The sequence below is a fragment of the Geotrypetes seraphini genome, chromosome 12 (genome assembly GCF_902459505.1).
Source record: "Geotrypetes seraphini chromosome 12, aGeoSer1.1, whole genome shotgun sequence".
Classification (NCBI taxonomy): Eukaryota; Metazoa; Chordata; class Amphibia; order Gymnophiona; family Dermophiidae; genus Geotrypetes; species Geotrypetes seraphini.
In genome coordinates, this window is record NC_047095.1 from 72600777 (window position 1) to 72623089 (window position 22313).

General features: G+C 44.5%; 2 protein-coding genes across 8 annotated transcripts in view; one reads left to right on the forward strand and one right to left on the reverse strand.

The window, feature by feature from the left end:
• Positions 1–667, reverse strand: part of LOC117346379 (golgin subfamily A member 6-like protein 1) — a 41478-nt gene extending 40811 nt beyond the window's left edge. For 2 of the 5 annotated variants that reach the window (XM_033915841.1, XM_033915840.1), the window contains exon 1: positions 343–660. In XM_033915841.1, coding sequence (XP_033771732.1) covers positions 343–618 — 276 coding nt within the window. In that variant the 5' untranslated portion in view covers positions 619–660. The other 3 variants (XM_033915845.1, XM_033915844.1, XM_033915842.1) reach the window with 3 other exon arrangements.
• On the forward strand, positions 568–21767 carry MMACHC (metabolism of cobalamin associated C). Of its 3 annotated transcripts, none has more exons than XM_033915846.1 (4): positions 568–694; positions 9132–9326; positions 17123–17275; positions 20310–21767. In XM_033915846.1, exons 1-4 carry the CDS (start codon positions 617–619, stop codon positions 20619–20621), a joined length of 738 nt encoding a protein of 245 aa, XP_033771737.1. In that variant the 5' UTR covers positions 568–616; the 3' UTR covers positions 20622–21767. The 3 variants fall into 3 exon arrangements, with proteins under 3 accessions (XP_033771737.1, XP_033771739.1, XP_033771738.1); XM_033915848.1 differs by lacking the exon at positions 568–694 and adding an exon at positions 851–919; XM_033915847.1 differs by lacking the exon at positions 568–694 and adding an exon at positions 5047–5100.
• Positions 21768–22313: the final 546 nt, after the last annotated feature.

Genomic DNA, 22313 nt, shown 5'->3' on the forward strand with positions numbered 1-22313 from the left:
CTTTATCTTGGCCACACTGCTGTCTGTGGCATGCAGAATGGAGTTCAGCTGAGTGTCCCAGTTCATGCTTTTAATGGGCGCAGACACAAAAAAAATAAAAGTGCCTCCAAGGGGCTGAAAGGCTAGCTGTAAAGAGAGGTGACAAGTATAACCCTCGAGGGGGCTTCATCTATCTATTCGCCATAATACGCAGGAACCGACGGAACAAGTTACTGCTTGAGAAGGGCCACCATCAGACCTGGTGCATTATGGGAGCTGCAGCACTACAAGTCCCACACTGCCCTGGGCAACTTGCCAAAGTGAAAAAGAAAATGCATTTGTGGAGAGGTTGTGCTCAGAGACCTGCAGGACTTCCTCGCCTTCTCTTGCTCTGCTCAACCGCTTTCTCAATGTGGGGAGGCCACTAGGAGGCTCCATTCGGGAAGCGGCAAATGGAAAAGCACCGTTCAAAAAGCTCCACCGCCGCGCACAGACTCTCGGGAGCTTGAGTTCTTTCCGGCTTGGGGCTGTGCTGCTTTCAGGCCGCGGCCTCAGGGCGACAAGAACTACGTCTCCCATAAGTCCTGGCGCGACAGGAAGCCCCCAGGCTCGGTGGGAAGTGACGTAGCCGGGCGGCATGGCGGCGTTCCTGGAGCTGGAAGGGAAGGTGCGAGCTTTCCTAGCGGACTTTGGCTTCGAGGTTTATCCTTTCAAGGTACCGAAGACAACGTCCCGCCCGCGAGGGGGGCGGGGCGGCAGGTGCGGCCAATCAGGCCTGTCCGCGCCGGCCCCGCCCTCGGAGCGGGAGGAGGAGGAGGAGGAGGGGTGAAACAAGGGAGAAGAGCGTTGGCCGGGGCTGTTGCCAGGCGTTGCTCACGTGACCCTGAAATGGGAAGAGCCGTCACTCAAATGCGTTGCCATGGCTCCAGAACGACGCGGGGTCAGCCCAGTATCCTGTTGCCACAAGGCCATTTAGGGACTTTTCCTCCAGGAACTTGTGCCAACCTTTCTTAACTAGTCTCTGACTGAAAGAAAAGTCTTTGTCAGGAGTCAGATCTACCCTCAACCGTCTCTTTTACAAGCTGTAGAGCCCTAACCGTTTAGTCTTTCCTCATAAGAGAGGAGTTCCATCCCCTTTACCATCTTGGTCGCTCTTCTTTGAACCTTTTCTAGGGCCGCTATATCTTTCTTGAGATAAGGCGACCAGAATTGAACGCAATACTCCAGATGAAGTTGCACCATGGAGCGATACAGGGCCATTATAACATTCTTAGTTTTGTTAACCATCCCCTTTACCATCTTGGTCGCTCTTCTTTGAACCTTTTCTAGGGCCGCTATATCTTTCTTGAGATAAGGCGACCAGAATTGAACGCAATACTCCAGATGAAGTTGCACCATGGAGCGATACAGGGCCATTATAACATTCTTAGTTTTGTTAACTATCCCCTTTACCATCTTGATCGCTCTTCTTTGAACCTTTTCTAGGGCCGCTATATCTTTCTTGAGATAAGGAGACCAGAATTGAACGCAATACTCCAGATGAAGTTGCATCATGGAGCGATACAGGGCCATTATAACATGCTTAGTTTTGTTAACCATCCCCTTTACCATCTTGGTCGCTCTTCTTTGAACCTTTTCTAGGGCCGCTATATCTTTCTTGAGATAAGGCGACCAGAATTGAACGCAATACTCCAGATGAAGTTGCACCATGGAGCGATACAGGGCCATTATAACATTCTTAGTTTTGTTAACCATCCCCTTTACCATCTTGGTCGCTCTTCTTTGAACCTTTTCTAGGGCCGCTATATCTTTCTTGAAATAAGGCGACCAGAATTGAACGCAATACTCCAGATGAAGTTGCACCATGGAGCGATACAGGGCCATTATAACATTCTTAGTTTTGTTAACCATCCCCTTTACCATCTTGGTCTCTCTTCTTTGAACCTTTTCTAGGGTCGCTATATCTTTCTTGAGATAAGGAGACCAGAATTGAACGCAATACTCCAGATGAAGTTGCACCATGGAGTGATACAAGGCATTATAACATTCTTAGTTTTCTTAACCATCCCCTTTACCATCTTGATCGCTCTTCTTTGAACCTTTTCTAGGGCCGCTATATCTTTCTTGAGATAAGGCGACCAGAATTGAACGCAATACTCCAGATGAAGTTGCACCATGGAGCGATACAGGGCCATTATAACATTCTTAGTTTTGTTAACCATCCCCTTTACCATCTTGGTCTCTCTTCTTTGAACCTTTTCTAGGGTCGCTATATCTTTCTTGAGATAAGGAGACCAGAATTGAACGCAATACTCCAGATGAAGTTGCACCATGGAGTGATACAAGGCATTATAACATTCTTAGTTTTCTTAACCATCCCCTTTACCATCTTGGTCGCTCTTCTTTGAACCTTTTCTAGGGCCGCTATATCTTTCTTGAGATAAGGCGACCAGAATTGAATGCAATACTCCAGATGAAGTTGCACCATGGAGCAATACAGGGCCATTATAACATTTAGTTTTGTTAACCATCCCCTTTACCATCTTGGTCGCTCTTCTTTGAACCTTTTCTAGGGTCGCTATATCTTTCTTGAGATAAGGCGACCAGAATTGAACGCAATACTCCAGATGAAGTTGCACCATGGAGCGATACAGGGCCATTATAACATTCTTAGTTTTGTTAACCATCCCCTTTACCATCTTGATCGCTCTTCTTTGAACCTTTTCTAGGGCCGCTATATCTTTCTTGAGATAAGGAGACCAGAATTGAATGCAATACTCCAGATGGTTGCACCATGGAGAGATACAAGGGCATTATAACATTCTTAGTTTTGTTAACCATCCCCTTTACCATCTTAGTCGCTCTTCTTTGAACCTTTTCTAGGGCCGCTATATCTTTCTTGAGATAAGGCGACCAGAATTGAACGCAATACTCCAGATGAAGTTGCACCATGGAGCGATACAGGGCTATTATAACATTCTTAGTTTTGTTAACCATCCCCTTTACCATCTTGGGCGCTCTTCTTTGAACCTTTTCTAGGGCCGCTATATCTTTCTTGAGATAAGGAGACCAGAATTGAACGCAATACTCCAGATGAAGTTGCACCATGGAGCGATACAGGGCCATTATAACATTCTTAGTTTTGTTAACCATACCCTTTACCATCTTGGTCGCTCTTCTTTGAACCTTTTCTAGGGTCGCTATATCTTTCTTGAGATAAGGCGACCAGAATTGAACGCAATACTCCAGATGAAGTTGCACCATGATACAGAGGCCAATCCTTGCTTTTGTATACCGATTCATCCCTCCAATAGAACTCCCTTTTTAAATAATTCCTAACGTCTTGTTTGCTTTCTTGGCTGCTGCTGCTGCACATTGGGCAGAAAGGCAGAAAGGTTTCAGCGTACTGTCCACGATGACACCCAGATCTTTTTCTTGAACGTGGACCCAATATGCATCACTTTGCATTTGTCCACATTAAATTTCATCTGCCATTTCGATGCCCAGTCTTCCAGTTTCCTAAGATCTGCCTGCAGTTTTTCACAGTCTGCATGCGTTTTAACAACTTTGATTCCTTTCAGCGCTATATATGTGATAAATACGGTAGTAGCTTAGTTGAAGTGTCATCTGACCTAGATTGGCCATTGTAAGACGGAATACTGGGTCTGACCCAGTAAGGCTATTCTTATAGTTTGATTAGCAATCATCTGAGGTTAAGCTTTCCAAATCCTATAAGTATTAACTATAAAACAATATTCTCTACCAATATATCTATGTTTTTTTTCAAGATAATTCATTCACACTAACAGAGGAGCAGAATTTCTATTTGTTTGTTTTGATTTTAATGTACATAAGAACATAAGCATTGCCTCTGCCGGGTCAGACCAGGGGTCCATCGTGCCCGGCAGTCCGCTCCCGCGGTGGCCCTCCAGGTCCATGACCTGAAAGTGTTCCCTACCTAACCTAAAATGTCCATACCCTATTCGCTTAATGTCCTGTAAGGTAAACCTCTATCTGTACTCTGTTATCCCCTTTGCTTCCAGGAAGTCATCCAGTCCCTTTTTGAACCCCAGAATTGTACTCTTTCTTATCATCTCTCCGGGAAGCGCGTTCCAGGTGTCTACCACCCGTTGAGTGAAGAAGAACTTCCTTACATTCGTTATGAATCTGTCTCCTCTCAGTTTTTCTGAATGACCTCTTGTTTTAGTTGTCCCTGCTAGTCTAAAGAATCTGTCCCTCTCCACCTTCTCTATGCCTTTCATGATTTTATATTGTAATTCCTGGTGATGGCCAGTTTTTTATTAACTTGGAAATCCCATTGAACTCCTATTACAGTATATTAGTGATTCATAAATATTTATGTAATGTACTGAGTAAGAGGAAGGAGCAGTTATAGTATCCTGTTTAGTTTAGTGAGGCAGCATTTTAAACAGCTTTTAAATACATAAGAGTGCTGAGTGGACTACAGGGTGAAACTGAAAGAAGCCAAGAGAGAGATACGTTTGGCGAAGGCACAGGCGGAAGAACAAATGGCTAAAAATGTAAAAAAGGGAGATAAAAATTTTTTCAGATATATTAGTGAAAGGAGGAAGATAAAAAATGGAATTGCTAGGCTAAAAGATGCTGGGAACAAATATGTGGAGAGTGATGAGGAGAAAGCAAATGTGCTAAACAAATACTTCTGTTCTGTGTTCACAGAAGAAAATCCTGGAGAAGGACCAAGATTGTCTGGCAAAGTTACACGAGAAAATGGAGTAGATTCTGCGCCGTTCACGGAGGAGGGTGTTTATGAGCAACTTGAAAAACTGAAGGTGGACAAAGCGATGGGACCAGACGGGATCCAATCCAGGATACTAAGGGAGCTCAGAGAGGTTCTGGCGAGTCCTATTAAAGACTTGTTCAACAAATCTCTGGAGACGGGAGTGATTCCTGGGGATTGGAGGAGAGCGGATGTGGTCCCTATTCATAAAAGTGGTCACAGGGATGAAGCAGGAAACTACAGGCCGGTGAGCCTCACTTCAGTTGTTGGAAAAATAATGGAAGTGTTGCTGAAAGAAAGGATAGTGTATTTCCTTGAATCTAATGGGTTACAGGATCCGAGGCAACATGGCTTTACAAAAGGTAAATCGTGCCAAACGAACCTGATTCAATTTTTTGATTGGGTGACCAGAGAGCTGGATCGAGGACATATGCTAGATGTAATTTACTTGGATTTCAGCAAAGCCTTTGATACAGTTCCTCATAGGAGGCTGTTGAACAAACTTGAAGGGCTGAAGTTAGGACCCAAAGTGGTGAACTGGGTCAGAAACTGGCTGTCGGACAGACGCCAGAGGGTGGTGGTTAATGGAAGTTGCTCGAAGGAAGGAAAGGTGACTAGTGGAGTCCCTCAGGGTTCGGTGCTGGGGCCAATCCTGTTCAATATGTATGTAAGTGACATTGCTGAAGGGTTAGAAGGAAAAGTGTGCCTTTTTGCAGATGATACCAAGATTTGTAACAGAGTAGACACCGAAAAGGGAGTGGAAAATATGAAAAAGGATCTGCAAAAGTTAGAGGAATAGTCTAATGCCTGGCAACTAAAATTCAATGCAAAGAAATGCAGAGTAATGCATTTGGTGATTAATAATAGGAAGGAACCGTATATGCTGGGAGGAGAGAAGCTGATATGTACGGACGGGGAGAGGGACCTTGGGGTGATAGTGTCCGAAGATCTAAAGGCGAAAAAACAGTGTGACAAGGCAGTGGCTGCTGCCAGAAGGATTCTGGGCTGTATAAAGAGAGGCGTAGTCAGTAGAAGGAAGAAGGTGTTGATGCCCCTGTACAGATCATTGGTGAGGCCCCACTTGGAGTATTGTGTTCAGTTTTGGAGACCGTATCTGGCGAAAGACGTAAGAAGACTTGAGGCGGTCCAGAGGAGGGCGACGAAAATGATAGGAGGCTTGCGCCAGAAGACGTATGAGGAGAGACTGGAAGCCCTGAATATGTATACACTAGAGGAAAGGAGAGACAGGGGAGATATGATTCAGACGTTCAAATACTTAAAGGGTATTAACGTAGAACAAAATCTTTTCCAGAGAAAGGAAAATGGTAAAACCAGAGGACATAATTTGAGGTTGAGGGGTGGTAGATTCAGGGGCAATGTTAGGAAATTCTACTTTACGGAGAGGGTGGTGGATGCCTGGAATGCGCTCCCGAGAGAGGTGGTGGAGAGTAAAACTGTGACTGAGTTCAAAGAAGCGTGGGATGAACACAGAAGATTTAGAATCAGAAAATAATATTAAAGATTGAACTAGGCCAGTTACTGGGCAGACTTGTACGGTCTGCGTCTATGTATGGCCGTTTGGAGGAGGATGGGCAGGGGAGGGCTTCAATGGCTGGGAGGGTGTAGATGGGCTGGAGTAAGTCTTAACAGAGATTTCGGCAGTTGGAACCCAAGCACAGTACCGGGTAAAGCTTTGGATTCTTGCCCAGAAATAGCTAAGAAGAAAAAAAAAAAAAATTTAAATTGAATCAGGTTGGGCAGACTGGATGGACCATTCGGGTCTTTATCTGCCGTCATCTACTATGTTACTATGTTACTATGAGTGCTTTCCACCAGATCTTAATGTCTGATTGTCCATATGCAATATGGTCTCACACTTCCTGTCTCTGCTTGGTATTTGCAGCGATGTCAAAATTATGCCACTTCTGGCCATGGGTTTAAATTTCCAACCCACTGAACATAATAGCCATACTGGGTCAGACCAGTGTAGTCCATCTAGCCAGTATCCTGCTTCCAATAGTGGCCTATCCTAGTCACAAGTACCTGGCAAAATCCCAAAAAGTAGCAACCTTCCATGCTACCGATCCAGGGCAGCCCAGCCTACTTGAACATCCGCCTAATCCTAACTACCACAACCAGACACAGGAGAACCCAGACACCATTCACATACCCTCCAATCAGATACATCAAATGGAAAAAACGGTACGATGGCCTTCTAGCCACACAGGCAGAAAAACTAGATCACCAACTCTCCAATCTACTAATTGCGACCCTAGACTACAAAACTTTCAGAAAAGAAATAAAAACCCTGCTATTCAAGAAATCCATGAAGACTAACTAACACTGTATGAAACATTTCAGTCCTCTGAAGCAACCCGCTCTACTCTGTAACACCTCTGGACATGTCCAGAAATCCTCTTCTGTAATCCACCTTGAACCGCAAGGTAATGGCGGAATAAAAAACTTGCTGATTTAAACCTAAAATCATTCATATACGCAGATGACATTACCATTATCATTCCCCTAACTTCACTCACACAACAGACGGAACAACTCACCTCCTCCGTCCTCACCAAGTTAGAACTATGGACCTCACAATTCAAATTAAAATTGAACACCGAAAAAAACAAAATTTTCCTGGCAAGTCCTAACCATAAACTTACAAACACTTCCCTGAAATTGAACGGCCTAGACTATCCTATCAACCCCACCATAAAAATCCTTGGAGTCCTCCTAGACAGATGCTTGACCTTCGAAGATCATACCAGTGCCCAGGTCAAAAAATGTTTCTGCTCCCTCTGGAAACTTCGCACCATTAAACGCCACTTCTACCACCTCTCCTTCCGTCTTCTGGTCCAATCACTAATCTTAAGTATACTGGACTATTGTACCATCATATTCCTGGGATCCTATAAAAACACCATCAAACGTTTAAGAATAGTTCAAAATGCTGCTGTCTGCCTCATCTTCAGCCTCAAAAAATATGACCACGTTAGCCCCTGGCTGCCGGTGGAGGCAAGGATCATCTTCAAATTCGCTTATCTCTGCTTCAAAACCCTAGCAGGCTCTTCTCCAATCTACCTATCCGAGCACCTTGAAATTGCAGGCCCCTCTCGTACACGAAACACCTTCCCTGAAAGGCTACCTCTACAAGAAATTCCTCGACAGATCCCTCGCATTCCAAGTGGGCAAATGGAACAAATGCCTCACTGCACTCATCTCCAATTCCCCCCCTACCAAATGTTCAGGAAGTCAATCAAAACCTACCTTTTTGATAAATTCCTCTAACTTCTCCCCCCCTCTTCCTTGCCTCCTCCTCGGACCTTGACTTACCTCAGACTCTCGACTCCTCCAATCTTGTCAGCCACCAAATGGTTAAACAAAATGGATCACCCTATCCAACTAATCACCCCTTCTTCGTTACCTCCCATACTAAATGCCTCTGCTCTGCCTTATCGAACACCGCCGTATGTAATACTACTGTATGAACTCCGCTATATATATGTAACTTCTCTGCAATTTGTAACCTAGCTGAAAAATAACTTCACCGTAAACGTACAGTCTCTTCATCTGTTAACCGCATAGAACTTCCATGATAATGCGGTATACAAAAATAAAGTTATTATTATTATTATGAATGTAATGTAATATACTTTGACCATCCCTTTCAAAATAATTGCTTTTTTGGCCACCACATTACACTGGGCAGAAGACTTCAGTGTATTGTCTGCAATTAGAGAATGACCCAGTTTCCCCATCCCGTCCCCATGAGTTTTGTCGCTGTCCCTGTCCCATTCCTGTAAGCTCAGCCTTAACCACACAAACCTCGAACACTTATGATTTTAAAGTGTTTGAGGCTTGTGCATATGAGGACGGAGCTTGCAGGAATTGGGCAGGGACAGGGAAAAAAATTGCCAGGACGGGATGGAAAAATGAGTTCCCGCGGGGATGGAGAGAAATTTGTCCCCGTGTCATACTCTATCTACAATGTCACCTGGATCTTTTTCTTAGGTGCTGACTCCTAAGGTGGATGTTACCATCAGGTAAAGGTGACAGGCTACACAGAGAGGAAAGGACCACATCAGAGTATACACAGAACTTCCTCTTCTCTCCAGTGCCTTTCATTACCACTCAGGTTCCCATGAGCCTCTGTTCTTGGTCAGGTCACCAGTATAGATGTCCAAATTGCAGCTTTGTTCCCTGGGAGAATACTAAAGCAATTCTCCTGGAGTACCAGTTGGGAGGAAAGGATAGAAGGGCACCAGAGTTGGGGGAGGACAACCCATGACTATGCTCTGGGGGAGGATCCCGATTGTCCTGTCTCCTGTTGTTAGCTGTTGCTTTCAGGGTTACCTCTAGGCCCGTATGATGAGTGCATTCTTGTTTTGTTTAGATTGGATGGTATAACGCTGTTCTGTCACCCGCCTTCCACCTTCCATACCCAGAAGACAGCCTGGCGTTTGTTGTGCTCAGCATTCCTTCCATGTTTGAGAAAGCCTTTAAGCCTTTCATCAGCCAGCAGCAGCTGCAGAGGATTCGAGACCCCATTGATGAATGCATCTCCTATTATCTGTCACAGCTGAAGGAGGTAAGAGAGAAGCTAGATATTTCCTTCTACTTCACCTAGAGCCTTCCCCAACTAGAGCCACAGAAGCCTGACCGGGGCTGGGGGTGGGGGGAGATGACATTTTCTATCCCTCTCCTTCGGGCCAAGGCATGAATGCAGCAAAAGTGATATCATTGTCAGCCAAAAAATGTTCACGTTCAGTAAGGCTGTGAGTCCCTTCCTGGGAAGTATGAATGCCATGAACCCAAGGATCAGAAACTGCTACTACTTATCATTTGTATAACACTGTACATTACATTAATCATGTAAGACAGAACTTACAATTTAATCAGACAGACAAACAGGACAACTGGGTAGGGAATTACAGAGGAAGTGGGTTGCAGTTAGGAGTTAAAAGTGGCCTAGAAAAAGTGGGCTTTTAACTTGGATGCAGCTTGATGTATTGACTCGGGCAGTCTGTTCCAGGCATATAATAATAATAATAACAACAGTTTATATACCGCAATACCGTTAAGTTCTATGCAGTTTACAAAAGATTAGTGAAGTACAAGTTGAGAGAAGTTAAGGGATTGGAAAACAGGAGGGGGATAGGACAGGAGAACCGTTATAGAGGGGGAAGTAGAGGAACGGGTCAGCTGTCTAGATATTTCAGGAACAGGTGAGTTTTGAGGCGCTTCCTAAATACCTCGTAAGTGGTGGGCGAGAGCAGTTGTTCTAGGTCTTTACCCCATAACGCTGCTTGATGTGAGAGAAGGTGTTCATGGTGTTTTTTCAATTTGCAATCTCTAACCGGGGGAGAAACGAAGTGCAAGTGGGAGCTTCTCTTGTGTCTATTGGCTGAGAAGGAGAAGAGGTCGGATATGTATTTAGGGGCTAGACCGTAAAGAACTTTAAAGCAGAGGCAGGCGAACTTAAACTTTACACGAGCTTCCAAGGGCAGCCAATGTAGCTATTTGTAGTATGGTGTCACGTGATCAAATTTCTTCAGACCGAAGATAAGTCTGACCGCAGCGTTTTGCATTAATTGTAAGCGTCGCATATTCTTTTGGGAGATTGCTAAATAGGCGATGTTACAGTAGTCGAGTTGACTCAGTACGAGGGATTGAACCAGGATTCTGAATGCGGAGTTGTCAAAATATGATTTAATGGATTTAAGCTTCCAGAGGGTGAAAAAACCCTTTTTGATTAAGGAGTCTACTTGGTCTTTCATGGTTAGGCATTGGTCAAGAGTTACACCCATTATTTTAATGGTAGGCTGTATGGGGTAGTTAAGTTTGTTGATGTCTAGTAGTGTTTTGGTGACAAGTGGGTGTGGTGAGGCGACAAAGAATTTTGTCTTCTCTGTATTGAGCTTGAGCTTGAAGTCTGTCATCCAGTGCTCCATCAGGTTTATGGCTTCTGATGCTTTGGGGATGGTTTCCAAGATGGAGTTGGCAAATGGGATGATGATCGTGAAATCATCAGCGTAACTAAATAATTTTATCCCCAGTTGGGTTAATTGTGCTCCCAGTGAGGTCATGTAGATATTGAAAAGCAATGGGGATAGCGTGGATCCTTGTGGTACACCGGATGGGTTGCTCCAGGTGTTGGAGAGATCATTATTGAAGCGTACCTGGTAGGTGCGGGATAGAAGGAAGCCCTGAAACCAATTTAGCACTTCACCCCTGATGCCAATGGCGTCTAAGCATTGTAGCATAATCACATGGTCTACTAGATCAAAGGCGGAGCTCATGTCGAATTGCATGATCAGGGCATTGAGGCCTTTGCTTAACAATAGATGCAAGTTATCTAAGATAGCCGCAATAACAGTTTCTGTGCTGAAAAGAGGTCTAAAGCCGGATTGAGTCTCGTGTAGGAGTGAGAACTGGTCAAGATATTCTATCAACTGGGAGTGTACCAATCCCTCCATGATTTTTACGATAAGTGGAATGGAAGCAATTGGTCTATAGTTGGTTACTAGAGCTGAGGATTCTTTATTATTTTTTAGGATAGGGGTTATTATTATGTGACCGTTATTCGAGAGGAATTTCCCATTTTTCAGATTATGGGCTAAATATTGCAGTAGTGAAAGTTTAAATTCAGGTGGTGCCGCTTTCATGATTTCCGGGGGACATGAGTCCAGGATGCAGTATGATTTGGAGTATCTAATATAATAAAGAGCTAGCCGCGCATGCGCATTCCTATTTGCATGTTCTGTGCGCATGTAGGTCTGTGGCCGAAGGAGTGTGCATGCGCGCTAATACATCACCAGCCGATTGCCTCCACAAGCCAGACCGCAGCCAGACGACGATCTCCGTTCCTCCTGCCGCCACCGATCTCCGTTCCTCCTTTGCCGCCCACCCCCTTCTCTTCCCGCGGGCCCGAATGGCGATTCCAGCAGCGTGTGCATCAGTCTTCACACGCTGCTACGGGTCCTTCTACTGCCCTGATTTGCTCTGCCGCGTCTCTGATGATGTCATCAGGGATGTGCCAGAGTAAATCAGGGCAGTAGAAGGACCCGAAGCAGTGTGTGGAGACTGATGCAAGCGCTGCTGGAATCACCACGTTTGTAGTCCGGACCGCGGGAAGGGAAAGGGGGGGTAGAGGAAACGCTAATGCTGCTGCACAGGGAACTGGTGTGGGGGGAGGGAAATGGAGGGGGAGGGAATGCTGCTTTGGACAGACAGACAGAGAGAGGAAGGGAAACACAAAGAAAATAAGAAAGACACAGGGGCAGGTGCACAGGGAACTGGTGTGGGGGGAGGGAAATGGAGGGGGATGGAATGCTGCTTTGGACAGACAGACAGACAGAGGGAGGAAGGGAGACAGAAAGAAAAGAAGAAAGACACAGGGGCAGGGAGATACACAGAAAGACAAACAGGCAAAGGGGGCCAGGGACAGAGACAGATAGAAAGTACAGCGGGAGCCACGTCAGGAGAGGTGCAGGATGCGGCAGTGGGAACTTTTCCAATGGGTGCAACTGGGCGGCTGTCGGGAACCTCTGATCAGGGACAGAGCAAGGTAAGAGTATCATAGGGATAAGAAGGAGGAGGGGGGATAAAAAAGAAAGGGATGCCTACTGCTGGACAGGGGAGAAGGAAAGAGATGCTGATGGACAGGGGGGGTGAAGAAAAAGGAACGGAGGACTAATGTTGGACAGGGGGAGAAGGAAAAAGATGCTGCTGGACAGGGAGGAGATAAAACAAAGGGAGAAGGGCTGCTGCTGCATAATGAGAGTAGTGAAGGGGTGGTGGTGGACACAGGGGAGGTAAAAGGAAGAGAAAATGGACAGGGGGAGCAGGCAAGGGGTGGTGATGGACAGCCAAGGAAAAAGAAAGGCAGAAAGAAAGAAAGCGGCTAAGGAGAGAGAGAGAAAAAAAGACAGACACACACACATATGTTCCAGCACCTGTTAATGTAACAGGCTTAAAGACTAGTTTGTTATATAATTTGGTATAGTTATTCCAATCTATGTCTTGAAAGGAATTCCAGATCATATCTGCAAGTGTTTCATTTCCTTGTGTGTGATCACTAGGTTCTTTTGTTGAGCAATTGTTTCTTAGGTTTTTAATTTTTGAGTCAAAGTGTAGGGCTAAATTGTTCGCAGAGGTGCATATGGTGCGGCAAGACAGAAGGGACAGAGCCTGGAGCTGGCAGTAGAGGATTAGGAACTAGTCTGGGAATTGAGCCTGCTATAGAGCCAACAGATAAATATTTTTCCAGATGTCTCTAGACAAACACAATACAGGAGGAAGCAATTCCTGTAACTTAAGGGGAAAACATTGGCTGTGGGTGCTTCTTTTTTCCTTAAACTCCCCTGTAAATGTTTGGTGACATCAGAATACTAGATATATATATTTTAGATCCAGTTCATTTAGAAAATTTTCTTTTAGATAAACCTAAGTTGGACTTATTGCCTGTTACTAGTGCAGAAGCTGAAAAGGAATGAAATTAAATGATAATTATTTGCCTGACTGTAGAGTTATTAGATAACTGATGTTTTAGTTTTTTTATTTCTTTGAATATAAAGTCAGCGATAAGATTAGCCAGCCAGCCCTCAATAATGTGGACTTGAGTATTAATATTTTAGTTTGAAGTATTTTCTTTATGCTTTGTAAATTGCTTGAATTTGTTATGTTGTAACAATTAATAAATTATAAAATAAATAAATAAAAAAAAGAACATAAGAAGTTGCCAACACTGGGTCAGACCAGAGGTCCATCATGCCCAGCGGTCCGCTCCCGCGGCGGCCCATCAGATCTGTGACCTGTGAAGTGGTTCCTGACCATTTCTGTAACCTACCTCTACATCTATCTGTAACCCTCAATCCCCTCATCCTTTAGGAACCTATCTAAACCTTCCTTGAAACCCTGTAGTGTGCTATGGCCTATCACAACCTCCGGAAGCGCGTTCCATGTGTCCACCACCCTCTGGGTAAAAAAGAACTTCCTCGCATTTGTTCTAAACCGGTCCCCTCTCAATTTCTCCGAGTGACCCCTTGTACTTGTGGTTCCCCACAGCCTGAAGAATCTGTCCCTGTCCACCTTCTCTGTGCCCTTCAGGATTTTGAAGGTTTCTATCATGTCTCCTCTAAGTCTCCTCTTCTCTAGGGAGAACAGCCCCAGCATTTTCAACCTGTCAGCGTATGAAAAGTTTTCCATACCTTTTATCAGTTTAGTCGCTCTTCTCTGGACCCCCTCAAGTACTGCCATGTCCTTCTTGAGGTACGGCGACCAGTACTGGACACAGTACTCCAGATGTGGGCGCACCATTGCACGATATAGCGGCATGATGACTTCCTTCGTCCTGGTCGTGATACCCTTTTTAATGATACCCAACATTCTGTTCTCTTTCTTTTTTTTTTTTTAATTCTTTATTCCTTTTTAATCATTCAACAAGTGAACAAGAAAAACCATACATAGTCTCAGAAACAACACTTGATAAATCCATCAAGACAATAACAATTATATATATATATATATAAACCCATAACCCACCCTCCCTCCCAACACTATTTTTCTTTATTCATTTTTAACCTCTCATCAAGTGTACAAGAATCATAAGAATCAACACTTAGTTAAACACTTGAAAAACTTATCATTATATTCTATTAACATAAAAGAAATCCTTACCCTACCCTCCCTCCATCCCTATTAATTATTTTATTTCAACACTTTATCCAAACAACCCCTCCCCCTCCCTTCCTTAAATGGTGCATCTTTAAAAGAAAAATGGTATCTACCGTATTCATTACAAAACAATGTTCGCTTTCTTTGAGGCTGTCGCACACTGTGCTGATGCTTTCAATGTTGTGTCCACCATCACCCCCAGGTCTCTTTCAAGGTTGCTCACCCCTAGCAATGATCCCCCCCATTTTGTAGCTGAACATCGGGTTCTTTTTCCCTACATGCATGACCTTGCATTTCTCTATGTTAAAACTCATTTGCCACTTTTTTGCCCATTCTTCCAGTCTCGTTAGGTCTCTTTGCAGGTCTTCGCAGTCTTCCATGTTTCTAACCCTGCTACAGAGTTTGGTGTCATCAGCAATTTTAATAACCTCACATTTCGTCCCCGTCTCCAGGTCGTTGATAAACATATTGAACAGGAGCGGTCCCAGCACCGACCCCTGTGGAACTCCGCTCGTGACCTATTGCCAGTCTGAGTAATGGCCCTTTACTCCAACCCTCTGTTTCCTGCCTGCCAGCCAGTGTTTGATCCATCGGTAGACAACCCTTGCACCCCGTGATTCCACAGCTTCTTAAGTAGTCGTTCTTGAGGTACCTTGTCGAAGGCTTTTTGGAAGTCAAGGTAAATGATGTCTATGGATTCCCCTTTATCCACCTGGCTGTTTATTCCCTCAAAGAAATACAGTAAGTTCGTGAGGCATAACCTTCCCTTGCAGAAGCCGTGCTGGCTCGCCTTCAGTTGTCCATTGTTTTCTATGTGTTCGTAGATTGTGTCCTTGACCAGTGCTTCCATCATCTTTCCCGGAACCGAAGTCAAGCTCACCGGCCTGTAGTTTCCCGGGTCACCCCTTGATCCCTTCTTAAAGATGGGCGTGACATTGGCTATTTTCCAGTCCTCTGGGATCTCCCCAGTTTTCAAGGATAGGTTACAAATTTGGCGTAGTGTTTCCGCTATTTCGTTTCTCAGTTCCTTTAATACCCTTGGGTGGATGCCGTCCGGACCTGGTGATTTGTCGCTCTTCAGTCTGTCTATCTGTCTGAGAACATCCTCTTTGCTTACTTCTAGTTGGACCAGCTTTTCATCATGGTCTCCGTTTATGTTCTCCTCGGGTTCTGGGATATTGGATGTGTCCTCTCTCGTGAAGACTGACGAGAAGAACTTGTTTAACCTGTCAGCTATCTCTTTTTCCTCCTTAACCACTCCCTTTCTGTCTCCATCGTCCAAAGGTCCCACTTCCTCCCTGGCTGGTTGTTTCCCCTTCACATACCTGAAGAATGGTTTGAAATTTTTTGCTTCCCCCGCCAGTGTCTCCTCATATTCTCTTTTTGCTTTCCTAACCACTCGGTGACAGTCCTTTTGGTGTCTTTTGTGCTCCTTCTGGTTGTCCTTAGTTTGGTCCTTTTTCCATTTTCTAAACAATGTTTTCTTGTCACTTATCACCTTTCTCACTGCATTTGTTATCCATGCCAGGTTTTTGGTTCGATTTTTTTTTGCACCCTTTCCTAAACCTGGGGATATACAGGTTTTGTGCTTCGTGCACCGTGGCCTTGAATAGGGCCCAGGCTTCCTCTACGGTCTCCATCTTCCCTGAGCTGTTGCTGAGTTTCTTTCCCACCATTTTCCTCATGGCCTCGTAATTTCCTTTTCTAAAATTGAGTGCTGTTGTTGTAGTTCTTTTCACTTTTGATGTTCCCATTTCTAGCTTGCACTGGATCATGTTGTGATCGCTGTTTCCTAGTGGCTCTAGTACTACCACCTCCTTTGCGGGTCCCCCTAGCCCGTTGAGGATTAGGTCAAGAGTGGCATCTCCTCGTGTTGGTTCCGTGACCAGCTACTCCATGAAACAGTCCCTCACTGCCTCCAGGAACTTTGTTTCTCTCGTGCAATTTGAGTGTCCAATGCTCCAGTCTATCCCAGGGTAGTTGAAATCCACCACACTTCCGCTTTTACATGCCTGCCTCAATTCAGCCTCCAGTTCCTGGTCGTTTGCTTCCAGTTGTCCTGGTGGGTGATAGTACAGTCCCAATTTTATGTCTGCTCCATTTCCTCCTGTCAGCTTAACCCATAGTGATTCCAAGCCATCCGCCCTTACTGTTGTTTCCAATCCTGGTTGAAGGAATGGAGTCCTTTATATATAGCGCTATTCCTCCACCCTTCTTATGTGTCCTGTCCCTCCTATAGAGTTTGTACCCTGGTAGGACCACATCCCATTTATTGTCCTCGGACCACCATGTCTCTGTCTAGGTCCTGTACTGTTTCACGAGAAGGAGAAGTGCTTGGTAATGTCCTCAGGGTCAGTGCTACTGCTAATCCTCTTTCATTAGGTTCAAGGATTAGAACACATGGGGCTACATGTCAGTCAGTAAATGACAAAATTCTTCTGAAGTGTATTCTCTTGTTTTACAGATAGGACTCGCATTTACATATGAATTGACCTCACAATATGTGAACAATTGAATTTGCAGGCCATAGTCTGTTATTGAGAAAGACATGGGGAAAGCCACTGCATGGAACTATAGGTTGCACTGGTACCTTCAGCATTTGGGCACGAGCACTTTGCATCTAAGTTATGGGACCTTTTTCCCTGGCACTTGGTTCTAGAAATACTTCATGAGGTCAAGTCCCCTAATTGTGGCTGCTGCTTCTTTCAGAGTCTTAAGAATGAAAGGATGGAAATCATTCATGATTATGAATTACATCCCAACAAGAAACCAAAACTCCTCGCACAGACAGCAGCCCACGTAGCGGGAGCAGCATATTATTACCAACGGAAGGATGTGAAGAATGACCCCTGGGGTGAAAAGGTAAGGGGAGGGTTAACAGCAAGGTGGTGGTTCACAGTGGGGACCCCCCTCCCTTCTAGAAGGTCATGCAAGAAGTAGAAATGTCTAGAAGGAATAAAACAAAGAAGTTGCAATTCTTTTGTTTTTCAGTCTTAGTTTATTTGCATTTTGAAACATGGAATAACATGTTTTTTCACATAAATGGTCCACTTTAAAAGAATTTCTTGCTTTTTTAAATACTCCTACTTAGATAGTCATGAGGCCCCGATTTTCCATTTTTTTCTTTTCTATTCACTTGTTGCAATTCTAACGAGGTTTGGTTAACGTGGCATGGTAAGAGCAGCTTCATTTTCAGCTTCCTACTGTATTGGATGAGATGGATCTGTTGCCAAGAGAAATGTTTAGCTTGTGAACTGCAGGTAACTGCCAGAGACTACTTCATGTGCTACACCCAACACAAGACGAATGCTGGGGGAATGTGTGAAGTGTTTGTCAGAAAGGCGTGTCATGGATTTCAGTTGTGGGAGGACAAGGCTCCCTATCCAAAACTCTGAAAGAAAGGTAAGACAATTTTCAGTGATAGTGCCACCGAAATATCCAGATTTAAGGAAGAGAACTGAGGCATCTTGGAGAAAGTGAAACATGAAATATTCCACTGAAGAGGTAGAAGAAGACAGACAGAGAGGCATTTGAATGTGGCTTTTAGTGGGGTAAGCAAAAGTTCTGAAAAAATTGCTGCAGTGCCCAGGGAGATGATACTGCAATGCCCTTTTCAGCAGTCTCACGGCGAAGAACAGACAACGTCTCCAAACGCGGCAATCAGACTCTGGTTACCTGTAGCCAAACGTGTCTTCAAGGGTCTGATGCTAGTGTTCAAAACCAGGCTACATGATGACTACCGAATAGGTCCCTCCGCTCCCAGGATGAAATACGCCTCAGAGCACCAAACGATATTCCTACTCCCACGTCAGACCAGATCCCTTGAAGGGCTCCTGAACTTTAGGAAAGCAATTAAAGCTTAAAGCTAATAGATTACAAAGAAATATTCATCTATATCAATTATGTGTCACTTTAGGATAAAGCTTGAGTTCTCCTCTCAACTGTATACTATGTATATTGCTATTAGATCCCTAGTATGTGTCAAGTTAGGAGAAATCCAGTGCAAATCGTAACCTGTTAACGTGAAATTATCTCTGTTGAACCTGTAACCCGTTCTGAGCTCTGGGGAAACGGGATAGAAAATGAATTTGTAATTAGGGTGACCTGGTGGTTGCTCAGCTCCTGATTAAGGTTCTCAAATGGGCAACAACTACAGGATAAAGCAATGTGTTGGAAGTCTGGTGAGGAAAAATGGAGTTCACGACTGGTTTTGGTTGTTATATGTTGCAGTTTATTACTGTAGATAGAACAAAAACAAGCACCTAAACTTGTGCCCTAATTCAGACAAGCATAGAGGCCTCAGCCAGTCTCTGTCGTGGAGTCCACAGATAAATGAAAATCTCCCCCACTCAGCAAATCAGGACTTATAACAACGCCAAACCATCCCCCTGGACTTTTGCTTGGACCTTACATGGAGGTCGTTGATATTTCTACATCGTGCAAGGAAACCCTCAAGAATAGGGCCATGTCCGAGACCACCACTATTCATTTACTGAATGTATTCTGCTGAAGGCAATGTCACCTGTTACTGAATAAAGAGTTCCTAAAAAAAAAAATGTAGTGCAAATTCTAGAACTGATGCCCAAAGTTAGGCAAAAAGTCTCCTTTTTGTCTGACTTATTGAACAGGGTGTAGATGAGGATAGAATCATGTTTTTGAACCATTCTAGGGATTCACAAACGTTTTCTTAGCAATGGTACAGAAACACCTTCGTGAAATGGTCCTCTTCGATCTGTGCAACAACAAGAATGTGGTCATTCTGCGCCTTTAAACAGGCGCCCCTATTCTCTAAAGGAAGTCAAAAAAGAGTGGAGACAGCAACTTACATCATTATATACGTTATCTACATCACTTTCCCTTCTGCCGACAGTCTGCCCTGCTTTTGGAGAAATGCTGAGGCGCACATCTGGTGTGCATGCATGCTTGGGCTAGTACTCTGGTGCCCTCTGTCATAGGATTACTCCACACATACGTTGAGAGATGAACGTTCTAATGTCGCCTAAGGCCACTTCCGGGCAAAACCATGCCCCGTGTCCCCATTGGCTGGTTAGGCAGCAGTAGGCCGCCTACAATCAGGACACTGTTTATACAATTTGCCCCTAAAGGTCCAATTCTGCATGAAGGAAATGTTAAAAGTCTCTTGAGAATGTTAATTTGTTGGGAAACCCCCCACTGAGCAACACTAGGATTTCTCTGTGGGATGGGGTACAGCAGGGCTTTCCGTACTGCGGGTCACAACCCCAACTGGGGTTACAAAACTTGCATTTGGGATTGTACCTCCCACCAAGCTCACCTGTGCTGGCTCCAAGCATCAGATGTGAGGGTGGATGGAGGGTCCTGCACTTTCTCTGGGTGAGGAGGAGGTTTAGTGGCTTTGTTTTCATTGTCTTCTTTGAATTGTTCATGTTTTTCTATTTTTTTTTACTTTTTTCATTACTGTTTATGATGTTTAGAATTCAGGATTCATTTTCTTTTCATGTTCTGATCTGTGGACTCTGTACTTGCTTGCAAATACATTTTCAATTATATTCCCATGTCTTAAAACCAGTCTTTTCTCCTTAAGTGTGGAGGAATTAAAAGAACGATCATAGTGACTGAGATTTAGAGGAAGATATTAGGAGGTTAAGGACTGGAAGAAGATCATTAGGGGTAGAATCTCTATTGTTGGAGAATGCTAAGATTAGATGACTCATTAGGAGGTTCGGGGGGGGTAGAAGAGGCATTAGGAGGATGAGGAGTGAAAGACGTTATTAGGGGGTGGAGATGGGGATAGACTAGCGTTGGAGGTTAGCTGGAGTGGATCAGGGCAAGGTCCATTCTGACTTTGAGCAGAAGAGGTACTGCATGTTTGAGAATATATACTGTATTTCTAATATCACCTATCTGTCTACTGCAGAAGATCTTTGGGGTCTGCATCCACCCACAGTACGGAGGCTGGTTTGCTATTCGGGCTGCACTCATATTCCCGGACGTTCAAGTGCCATTCCTGCAGCAGATTCCACCCGTGGACTGTGTGTTTTCAGAAGAGAAGAGAATCCAGCTGCTGGAGAGCTTCACCTTTCACTGGCAGGACTGGTCGTACAGGGACATTGTAAAAGTGAAGGAAAAGTATTCAGAGGAGCAGAAGACATACTTTATAACACCCCCTGCAGAGAGACTGAAGCTGCTAGGGCTGGAGGGGGAGCTGAGGGAGAGCTCGCACTGCTGAACTCTCGTAGGTTACGTAATTGGTACAGGAATATACAGTAGTGGCAGTCCGGAGCTCAGTCCAGGACTAAAGGTGAGGGGTAATGGTCTGATTGGGTGTGTTTCAGAAATCATGGCATGGTGGAGGGAGGGAATAAGGTGCAAGGCCTCAAAATAGTCCCAGTGCATCTCCATTCATTGCGAGTTTAGCTTGAGGCAGAAAATGGAGATGGAGAGACTGTCTGTAGGCACTCGTCAGCAGAACATTACAAGTGTGAGCCCAGTCCTGAGGCAGAAACAGCAGAGGCTGGGTTGGATGGATGAGCTGGGGATGCATCATCTAACTTTTGACTTGCATCGATTAAGTTGGTGTCGTGTCGCCATGAAAAAAGAGGACGAGGTGGCAAAGGACGAAAGAAAACTCCCAGAATAGGGAGCTTAGGGGTCACCTTAGACTCAGAGCTTCTGTGGGAAACTGCTGCCTTCTGCTCGGAGCTCTTTTTAATGCTCTTGTCATACCACATTTAGGGCTCCTTTTCCTAAACTGTATTAGCGGTTTTAGCGTGCACGCTAGATGCTAACACCTCCATTGAGCTGGCGTTGTTTTTTGGCGCGTAGCGTGGGGTTAGCGTGCGTGGCAATGTCAAAACACTAGCACACCTTAGTAAAAGGAGCCCTTCCTTGTTTTGTGGCCTCAGGACTAAAGAGATCATAGAAATAGAGAAAAGAGCTCATCACTTAGATATGGGCACTGGCTCAGAAATTATTTGATTTCCTTATACACCTGTAAGATCCCTTTCGAAGATGTGGAATGTCTTGTCTTTCTGTCTTCAACAATACCACAAACTATTAGGGAAATCAGTTCAAATCAGCTTCATTTATTTGACAAATCTTTGTACATAATCATTACCCCAGACTCTATAAAGCAATTTCAATAGCCACTTAACATTATTTGCCTCCTGCGGTAACAGGAATTCTTTTCATGCCATAGTATCCTCTAATAAGGAATTCCATCGGAGACCGTGCTAGGTTTTGGAATGTATACACAATATAGGGTTTTGTTCTCCTTTCATGTTTTTACGACATTTCTACATTTGATGCTGTTATTTTATGGTTCGTCTTAACGTTGTTGTTTACATATAAATAAAGGTTCCATATTGGATGACTAGGACCTCTCTCTTGCCTTTTTCTTTGTTTTGGTTCTCGTTTGCACGAGGCAAGAACTCTCTCTTTGTTCTAAACAAATACAGGGTCAGATCTCATTGGGTCCTTCCTGGTCCAGTAGACTCTGTTATTGCAAGATATGGATAGAATTCAAAGCTCCCATTTAGATTATTACTCAGATTTATCTAGGGAACAGCAGCAGGAATGATCAATCAAGAGTTATAACTAGAGCTGATATGGGGGTTATTTTAAATAGATCTATGGGGAGGAAGCATTTAGACAATTAGCTGATACAACTTACTATCAGGATTTAGGGGTTATGGATTCTACGAATGAATATAAGTTGATGATATTGTAGAGAATGTCACGGGGAAAAATCTGTCCCCGTCACTGCCCTGTCACCGGACCACCGTCCCCTTCACCACCCCGTCCCTGCAGCATCCACCCTTCCCTCTCGCCACCTCACTGCCCTTCAGCGGCCTGAGAATCTCCCTCCCTCCCTCCCTCCCCCTTACCTTCACGGTGTAAAGAAACTTAAGGGAGGGAAGAT

Excerpts from the sequence above, each read along its gene's own strand:
- MMACHC (XM_033915846.1), top strand. The coding sequence starts at position 617 with ATGGCGGCGTTCCTGGAGCTGGAAGGGAAGGTGCGAGCTTTCCTAGCG. Across the intron at positions 9,327-17,122 it reads ATCTGTCACAGCTGAAGGAG|AGTCTTAAGAATGAAAGGAT; the intron begins GTAAGAGAGAAG and ends TGCTTCTTTCAG. Across the intron at positions 17,276-20,309 it reads ATGACCCCTGGGGTGAAAAG|AAGATCTTTGGGGTCTGCAT; the intron begins GTAAGGGGAGGG and ends TGTCTACTGCAG.